The 10,148-nt window shown below is 43.7% G+C and overlaps 1 protein-coding gene across 1 annotated transcript; it reads right to left on the bottom strand.

Annotated features, from left to right (window-relative positions):
• Positions 1-850: 850 nt before the first annotated feature.
• On the bottom strand, positions 851-4,138 carry LOC125542967. The gene is made up of 10 exons (XM_048706202.1): positions 3,337-4,138; positions 3,016-3,207; positions 2,290-2,397; positions 2,158-2,199; positions 1,968-2,063; positions 1,785-1,880; positions 1,547-1,657; positions 1,413-1,445; positions 1,280-1,330; positions 851-1,195 (listed from the first exon to the last, which is right to left on the bottom strand). Exons 1-10 carry the CDS (start codon positions 4,102-4,104, stop codon positions 1,097-1,099), a joined length of 1,596 nt encoding a protein of 531 aa, XP_048562159.1. The 5' UTR covers positions 4,105-4,138; the 3' UTR covers positions 851-1,096.
• Between the last annotated feature and the right edge of the window lie 6,010 nt (positions 4,139-10,148).

Raw genomic sequence — 10,148 nt, 5'->3', positions numbered from 1 at the left:
GTTTAGTTAAGGTCAATGTGGACACCGCATTTCATCATGACACGCAATCGGGTGCCACGGGAGCTGTTGCACGTAATGATAAGGGGAATTTTCTGGTTGCAGCTAACTGGTTTTTACCACATGTTACCAATGTCAGTTGTGTAGAATTGAGTACGATTTGTAATGGGCTCTATCTGGCAGCAAACGTTGGAGGTAACTGAGTGATCGTTGAATCAGATAGTACATTTGCGGTACAAACCTTGAACCAGTATGAGGACTACTTCAGCCCTGAAGTGAGAGCAAGGAATCAGATAGTACATTTGCGGTACAAACTTTGAACCAGTATGAGGACTACTTCGCCCCTGAAGTGACAGTAAGCGAATGCCATAACCTTGCTAATGAGTTTGGGAAAGTTTTGTATGATCATTGCTTCCGTGAAGCAAATGAGATAGCAGATTATTTAGCAAAGCTTTGCTTTAGGTCTAGAGCTTCTTCACTTTGGGTTTCCAACTCTCGTGACTCTATTTCTCATATGCTTGTAAATGACCTATCTATTATTTGAGAAATAAAGTCGTATTATTGTAAAGAAAGGTAATGAACAATATGATATGGCCCGCTGTGTAAAGTCTATAAATACTAGACGACCGAGTAGCTACCCGGGGAAGGAACCAAACACGCCTTGCCCAGGCTCCATCCAAGCAGCAGTTTTTACCAGGCAGGTATTTTCTCATTTCAAAATCATTTGGATACACAGGACTTGAGTGGAAATGCCTCGACGAGGATTTTCCACCAATTGAATTTGTTCATTTCACGATAGCATTTGAACAATTTGCTGTATGGGGATATGTATGTAATAAATGCGAGACACAACTAGTCAATTCAAGATGAATTTCTTCCATACAAAAGCTAGTCAATTCTGCAGGCGTTGCTAGGAATACAAAAGCTAGTGAGTTTCTTCCATACAAAAGCTAGTTAATTCAAGATTGATTTTTTTCAATACCCGCTCCAAGACATTACCAACAGGCGTTGCTAGGAATAATGCAGCCTGGAATCTTTATGGAACCAGCGCCAAGACATTACCAACACAACTACACAGCTGTTATCTTAACAAACACAACTACGCAGCTCCTATCTTGTCCTTGGGAATTAATCCTATCAGTTCTGCAATCTTCAGCTTCTTCCTGGCGTACTGCTCATACGTTCCAGAACACAAACTCTGAAAATGGAAAGAGTAAGATACTACATAAAAAATTACAGGTGGATACAATGTTGTTTGACAATATCTACCCAACAAACATACCGTCCAACGAATTTCTTGTGCAATCAGCTCACGGGCTTTATATTCTGGAACCTATAGAGACACAAAAGAAAGAAATCACACGAGAATATAACAGGAACCAATGGATGCTAAGATAACGCCATACTATACTTACACTGTCACTAATGCCTTTTGTGCACCGAGCAAACTACAAAGAAAGAAGACCAAATCAATTTGCATTGTAAAAGAATATATTGATTTATAACAGAAGCAATCACATATAGAACGCCTGTGGAACAAAAAACCTACAACACGCTCCATGTTGGAATCGCCGTAATTCAGCTCATACTTCATACTGCGGTCGTGTGCTGAATACAAGTTTTCACCATAAACTTGCTCAAGAGCATCTCTGAAACTCAGCTGAACATTGTCCAAGGGAAAAATAAATAACATCACCAAGCATAAGTAGAGAGAAAGTATTCACAAAACACAATCATCAGTAAAATAACAATGTTGTGTTTTGAAAAGGCTGATGTGCAGCGCTGACCTGATGATTATCATTGACCCGCTTCCAAATCTGATAGAAGACACCATCACGATCTTTCTCAAACATGAGATCCATGCGTGCATTCCATATATACTCCTGAATTTAACCGAAAGAATGCAATTGTTAAATACAACTATAACAAGGGCCGAATATCTAACTGAGCAAGGGATAGAGGAATTCTACATGCAAACCAGCAGCTGCTAGTTCCAGAGTCATGTTCTGAAACCCAGCTGCGATCCTACATGCTTGGAATGTGGCCTTTGAATGTATACGCGCCCACTAAATAATAGAACAGACAAGTTATTGTGGTGGTGCAACATTTATATAGAGATTTTTTGCAATTTCATGGTTTTGAGAGGTCAAATATGCATACCTCAATAGACGACTCATTTGTCAGCAAATACTGTTCAAGCCACTGTCAAGAACAAACATTGTTAGTCCAAGAAAATAAAAATACTGAACAAAGCTCTAAACTTGAACTAGCTGATGATTCCAAAAGGCATACTTTAATTTCCTTCACAATTGTTTCCCAGTATTGGAGATAATCTCTATCAGCGTCAGGGGTGCTATAAAATGCTCGGTATCTACTCCACCTTGTATACTCAAGGCCACCCTGCATCCGAGTAAAACAACAGGAAAACGACATAGTTCAGCTGTCCTGAGAATAACAAGCACTGAACATAAGCGAACAGGATGCTCTTAAGAGTACTGATTAGAGTACTTATGAAGTTTGAGAAGAGCCAAATAACACATAGTACTTGAACGTGTCAAAAATATACGGGGACTCGAAAAAAGGGGCAAACTTTGTTTATGCGTACGAAAACAGGATAGTAGTTTTATTCTGGGAGCAGCCTATAGCATGTGCGCCCAACTGAGGTTTTAGGACTTGTTCCATCCAAATAAAAATTGAAAATTAATCTCTGTTTGATTTTAACTGAAAGACCCCGCTAATTTATTAAAAGAACCCATATTCTAATATGTGCTTAATCTCCAAATGCTGCAATTTTCTTAGTTTTAGTGTTGAGTTTGTCCAAGGACCTTATGTATGCCTCTTAAACTCAGACTTAAAAGTCAAGCTACAAAGAAGTTACTTTCATATTAAGCAATTTTTTGCTACTGTCCATTCAAAGGGCAAATCAATAAGAAACTGGTTACCGACTGCATTTGTACATAGTATTAAATGTAGATGCATTACATAAATAAGTGCAGCGAATACGGTAATGACACTTACATCATTGAAAATGACTAGCCGCTGGTAGTCGCTCAAGGACTTTTTGTAACAGAGTTCGGAATCAAAATACCAACCAAAGAAGCCATCTTGGACGTAGTGAAAGAAGTAGTCGTTCTTGACGATAAGCTCTGGAGGGTACTTGCGTTCCAACGCAGCATCATCAATCTTGTCAACCGGCACTCCTTTCAGCAGCTACATACACAGATGGAGTAAGTACATAAGAGGGCATAACTCATTTTTCATGTATGGATGTATGTATGATAGATTAATAATGATAAACAGACAGGAAGGAGCATTGATGTGTGGGACAAATTAACTAACCAGGCAAGCTTTGATGCGATAAAGCGCATACTTGAGATGGAACTTGTTGGTCTCCTCTTGGTCCAGTTCGGTGTAAGTCTCAATTTCAGTCATGCGGGCCCCTAGCTTTTCACAGTCGCTTTTGTGTTGCTGCTTCGTGATAGCATCATTGGCCGGTTCAGCAACAACAACGACGGCCGAATCTTGTGAATCTCTGTCTCGTCCCTCCTGGGTCTCCTCGTTCAAGAAACACTGGATTTGATATTGTACTAGAGCAGCTCGCGACTCATCATCATGGAAAGATTTACGGGTAAGGGCTTCCAGGATTTCACGGGAAGGGATGTTTGACAAACCGGCGAGCTCCCATTCCGAGCCGACTGGCAATTCCAATTGGGCGAGGCGCGAGGCAACAATTTCATGGTACCTTGGCTCTGTTGCAGGCTCGTCGGGCGGCGGAGAGCCTCCATCGGAATCGACGACGGATCCAGACATAGCAGGCTCGTCGTCGGGGAGTCCGGGCGGCGGAGAGCCTCCATCCACACGGCTGCTGCTATCAGAGTCCGGATCGACAAGGGATCCAGACAAGGATGCGCCACCGTCACCAAGGCGCCGGCGGGACACTCCTTCAAGAGGCCTCCTCCGGCGGCGGCGCCGCTTCTGCGGCATCGGCATCTGATCGACGATCATAGGGGTAGGGGTGGAGCCGTCGCGACGGAGACGGGAAGGGGATCGCGATTCGGCCGCTAGGGTTTCGTGTGGATGGGGGGATTGGGGAGACGAGGACTGCATTTTTTCTTTTCTTTTCTTTTCTTTTGAGGGTCGGGAGACGAACGAGGACTGCAATTTAGGAGAGGCAAGCTGGGCCAAGCAGGCCCATCTCCCTTCCTCAACGCGTTTCGGTTTGACGAACAAAACCGCTGGCACAGTAAAAAACTTTTTTTTGGGCCTAAAAAACAGTTAAGTTTTGCCTATTCATAGATTACTCTAGATTTTCTGTTTTGAACATTTACTTGCCAACCTGCAGTTTGTTCTGGGAGCACCATCTAACATTGCAACTTTCAGGCAATACATATGGCATCACCATCTGATATGCCGAAAGAGCCTCCTGCTGCGACAATTCAGGTTCAGGTGCAATGGTGCGGCACCGATTATCCTGTGGGTGTAAAAGCAGATGCGGATATAGGGGAATTGAAGCGAAAAACATGTGAGGTGACGGGGCTCCCTTCAAAAAGGCAAAAACACATGAACCCTAAGAACAAGGAGTACAATGATGACCATCCCATTGGCTTGCTCCAACCACCTCACATGACAGATCTCATCAGGTAGCTTGCCAATTCTATTACAGTTCCATTTCAAATGATCTTCTATCCAATGTAGGCGTCAAATATATTTCTCACCATCATTCGACTGCATATGAAATTTGATCTTTGTTAACAAAAAAATTCAAATTTGGGCAGTTTGAATAACAAGGTTGCATACGACATATACAAGGATCATTTCTTTGGGGAGAAACCGACATGCAGCGTGAAGGCTACAAAGGACCGCATTGTAGATTTCGATGGGTCAAGAACAAAGCTGTACAAAGGAAAATATCAAGTAGGGAGCATGGAGATTCAGTGCCTTATCAAGTTCTACCAGCCAGAAGACAGAGCTGACCTTCTTCGTTCGATCGAACTGACGCGAACTTGGAAGCATCCAAATTTGTTGGTGATGGAAACTCTGTACAAGGAGACAGGTAACCAAGTTCAGCGTCTTGTGCTATCACCAGACACAGTCAATGGCTCGTTGCAAGGATACATCAACTCAAGGAAGGAAAAGGGAGAAGATGTGATTTCAAAAGCCAACGGCTCCTTTACTGACTTCTTTCTAAAGATGATACTGTAGGTAGTTCACTTAATTTCTGTTTATCCTTCCTTTCTACTCCTGCATTAATTATGATAATTTCTGCAGAGATCTTTGTGCTGTGTTGGACCAAATGGTGAAGCGCAGAGTATGCCCAAGAAAACTTGGTATGCAAAACTTATATCTCAAGAGCGTGGAGAATGCTGAACCAGAACTGAAAATACTTTTCGACAAGGGTAATCTATTTTCTGCGCATTCTTCATTTTATCGGTGAAGCATATGATTTTTTTATGGAAATCAGATGAAGACCATATTTTATTGGATTAAAGTTTTAGCTTCTTTTAGATGATTTGTTGTAGTGACTGCAGAAAAATATTGCCCAAACTCTGACTCAATGTAGTTGAAAGGGGAATCCTACTGCATATATAGAGAGAATCCTACTGCATAAAATTAAACACTGCAGACCAAAGTACTATTATGCAAATATTTTTACTTGACTTGTGAGGGTTTAAAGACAGACAAGAATCTGCAAATCAATTGCTATCTGATTTCAAATGAATGATGGAACATAATTACATTTATATATGTAACTTCGCTCAAATAGGTCCACTTTCCAGCTACAAATGACAAAAATGTAAGTAAACTACAAACTTAGGATTGAAACAATGTGGCTTATTGAAAACAACTCTGCTTTCCTGCTTACAGGCTGTTCCTGCTCACAACATGCAATTAGACTTAATTCTACACCTATTCCTTTGCCAATCAACAAATAGTATGACTTGACTGCCAAGTTCACAATTACATCATGAAGAGAGGTAGTATGTATCATAAGAACACAAAAAAATAATGTGGGGAACTTTGTCATATCCTCCAAATGTCAATAAAAAAGTGAGTAAAAGTCAACTCATGAGCAGGTAATGGGGATTAGGGAGTAGAATTGAAAAAACATGGAAGTATAGGCATAGTCCGATCATAGTTTTCAGATTTGATCTACATGAGTTATTTATTGTGATGAAGTGCATTACTGTCAGTGCCGTAAAGTGATTGCATACATCTATAGGTTTAATGGAACTCTAGTGCATGGGTTTCGCAAGGCTCTCACCCTTGATCATTCCTCTCTCTCCCTGTAACCTCCACATCTTCCGCCGGTGTCAACTCCACCCAGTCAAGATGCTGCCCTTCCCTGACCTGGGCTACTCGCCTACTCCTCTTTTTACCCTACTCACCATGTTCATATAGATTTGTAGGCTTATACATGCTGTATTATCAGTCACAATATACTACTAGCAATACAACACTAGAGCTGCCAAGCATAGCTCATACACATTTTGTTCACCTGCTGACAAGCAACAACATTGACTCCTTGCTATCTGTGACTCAATTTGCAGTTGATTGTCTGCATGAATCTAATAAAAAACAACAGTTGACCACCTTATGTACTGACATCAAAGCTATCTGCACTTCCAATGGCTCCGTACCCAAGGACGTGGGGACAGAAGCATTCTGCAATTTCCTTGGGAAGGAAGCCATGATGTTTATTGGAAGAAATCTTGCAAAAACTGCAAGGCATTATCCAATCATGTGGACAAATGTGCAAAAAAGCAAGTACCTCATTGATCTGATACCTTCCAGTGTAGATGTTCGGAATGCCATCAATGAGACTAGAATTGTGTGGCCTACAAGTAAAGATGGTGATATGTGTCAGGAGTTGCAAGAACTGAAGAAACGTGTTGATGCAGAAAATTACAACATCAAGAAAGAAAGGCAAGCCTTAGAAGAACAGAAGCAACACTTAGAAGAAGAAAAAGCGAAGATCATACATGAGAAGGTCGATGATGAAGAGAGTAGGAAAAAGAGGCTAGCCATGATAGAAGAACATTTAGCAAAAAATCAACAGGACACTTATAAATTGAGGCCTGAAATCAACTGGAACTACAATATAAAATATGCTCATGATCTTATTAGGCTGACCAGAAACTTGTGGAAGCATTATGACACATATCCCTTGACCATCAAGGTAAATATCTCGATGTCTTGTAATGATTTTATATTGTTTCATGAAGAAGCAATATGGTAACAGGAATTATTTGATGGCAGACATTCTTGAAGAGTAAAGATGAAATACTGGCTGCTCTGGAGAAATGGTGCCCCAACGTTTGGTTTCTCTTGTACAATGCCGTTGGTTTAGTCTGTAAGTGGTTGTGTTCATCACTAATCTTGATCTCTCTTTCACATCTTGTTTTGTGATCCTCCTTGTTGTTTTTTTGCTGCAGGATGAAGTGCCGACCAAAGATGGTTATGATATTGCCATGTGGTCTCATTTCAAGTAGGATAGTTTGGCATGGATGGGTTTACCTTGTCTGACATATCATGCATGTTTGATTGATCCCTCTGAAGCATGGTTTGAACTGTTACCACTTGACTAGTAGTAATCTTCAGTCTGAGCCTGCAAAGGAATCTGCTAAAAAAGGCTGTGTTGATGATGTTGTTTAGAAGGGAGCAGAAGTTGGTTAATGAGATTTCTGTGAATTGTTTGTTGTATTTGCTGAATTAATATCTTGGTGATTCGATGCTCCGATAATTCGCAAGAGCGCTCGTCCACGCCTGCTCACGGAATCGGTTGGCGTCCATCAGGGTCGAGAGAATTAGCGCGTGTGGTATTCTGCCAGTGGTCTACGGATATTTTAATGCGAGGGGAGATGGGAGAGGGATGACGTTTGTATCTAGCGGAGCGACGGTCGTTAGAGGATAGCGGCAACATTAAGATACGTGGGCGTTTATCCCGCTTTGCCTGCGCAACCGCTGCTGCATGGTTTGGTTGCTGTGTGTCCTCTATGCGGCGCCGATACCCAACTTGTAGAAACAAATTCAGGAGAAAAGCAGAGTTTCATCAGTAGTTGGGTGTGAGCTGACGGATTATGAAGTAACTTAAGGAGACTAACCTCGGAGGGGAGCTGATGGTGATGCAAGTCGCCGGGTCGGCCATTCATATGTAGGCAGATAGCTTTTGTTTGTGGCTGAAAGACGTGACATGAACTGAGTGTACATAGCTTCAGCTTTGCTTTCGAGTTGCGTGAACATATGTAGCAGCGGTTCATTGTGCCGAGCTTCCGTTTTGCTGGCCAAAGTGGTTGCTGGTGGTATGTGATCTGTAGCAAAGTTGAGCATACCTTTGCGAATCTTTGAGCAGACCTCTGCGGCAATGAACTGACGAGCAACATTTTCGACAGCAGCCCCTGAGTAGATGGAGCCCTCGAGCAGTGTTGGGTGGATGCACCAGTTGGATGTGCCAATTGACCCTTCTGGCTTTGTCTTTTTTTTTTGCATGCAAGCAAAGAAAATAGTTTATATAGGATCAGTGGTCCGACTAACTAAAAAGCAGGATAATGTATGAAATATTTGTGCACAAAAGGAATGGTTCTTTTTCTGTTGTTGTGCTATTTTTATTTCTAGTAGCTTATTATTATTTTTTGATCGGTGCACCGGTAGCAGCACAAGCACCGGTGCACTAGTTTTTGTTTGATGATGAAGGGCGAGGTCGCAGAAGTAATTACCTTGAATTTGAGTACGCCATCTCTTGTGCCAAAGCGAATAAGTTTTTCAGGATGTCGTCGGTGTATGCAGACAGGCAAGGCCACACATTGTCGGTGAGGTTGCTGTCTAGAAAATCCATCCATTCGGCGAAGAACACCTGCAGCGACAAGATCAAGGTGGAAACAAAGGGACAAAAAGGCGCACATCAGCCATGCACGCACGTAGATTCAACGCATCGCATTTTCTGTCAGATGCAAATTGGATGATGTTACATCTTTACTGGCTAAGTACCGTGTTGATGCCGGTTATGTACCAATGGAACATGCGAAAGTCACCGTCGGAGTTACCGGCCCGAAGACGGGGCTGTTTCCGTATATCACTGTTGTCTTCTACGGTGGTACAGCCTGCACTGCCACTGGAGGCAATTGTCGCATGCACGCGTCGATGTCCAGTTCGCCAGCACTACCAGGAGCAGGCGAGGACGAGCGCTCTATCGCCGCATCCTTCGATGCTCTAGCTTTTAAGCTGTCTGCCTTTGCAATGCATGTTGTGTTATAGAACAAGAGAGTTGTGGAGAGCTCACATCCACCCCACCCCACCGAGTCCTCCACGGCTGCACCTGAAGATCGTGCACAGAAGAAGCAGAGTGCTGTCTCCCGCTATGCACCGACCCGATCATGAGGCTGCCACACACATGGGGCAGACAGCTGGCCGCCGGATCTGGCGCCCCAACTGAGGGACGCGGCCTGGAGGGCGTGCGGCGCATCAGGTAGCAGTGGGAGGTAGATGGAGGACGGAGGAGTGGTGGGGTTGGAGGAGAGACGAGAGCAGGGAGAGAGGTACCAGCGGGGGCGCCCCGCCGCCGTCCGCCGAGATCGGCCTCCTCCGACGGCGGCAGGCGGATTTGGTGGCTAGGTTAGGGGACTTTTGGGCGGTCGGGAGCAACCTGCGAGGCGGCCGAGTCCCTTCAGCTCTTACGTGCATCTACAAAGCCAACCCGCAACTGTCTCGACCGCGCTGTCCACGTGGCCCAGCATCAATTTTTTTTGAGAGAACGTCCGCCTTTATTGATTAAGCAACAAACTTACACAGAGTCTCCCGGATGCAATCCGGAGCAGAATGAAAAATACAAAGACTAGAAGAGTTCAAACTAGATCTAGCTAGCATATGAGCTAGAACATTACAATGCCAACAAACATGCTGGAAACAAGTTGAAGAGAGGCCGCCCGCCAAGAGCTTGATCTCTGAAAGAACAGAACCCACCTCCGAGCGATCCCTCGTGGGAGAAGAGAGGCGCTGCACCACCGAGAGGCAATCAGTGTTGAAGATGACGTCGAAGAAACCCTCCTCTCGAGCCAAGGCGACAGCACGCCGGAGCGCCATGGCCTCAACCAGCTCGGGAGGCCGTGCGCCCAGAAGAGGTTCAGAACAGGCTGCTACACAGCGCCCCACATGAT

Source organism: Triticum urartu, chromosome 1, assembly GCF_003073215.2.
Source record: "Triticum urartu cultivar G1812 chromosome 1, Tu2.1, whole genome shotgun sequence".
Classification (NCBI taxonomy): domain Eukaryota; kingdom Viridiplantae; phylum Streptophyta; class Magnoliopsida; order Poales; family Poaceae; genus Triticum; species Triticum urartu.
This window is presented reverse-complemented; position numbering and strand designations above follow the sequence as displayed.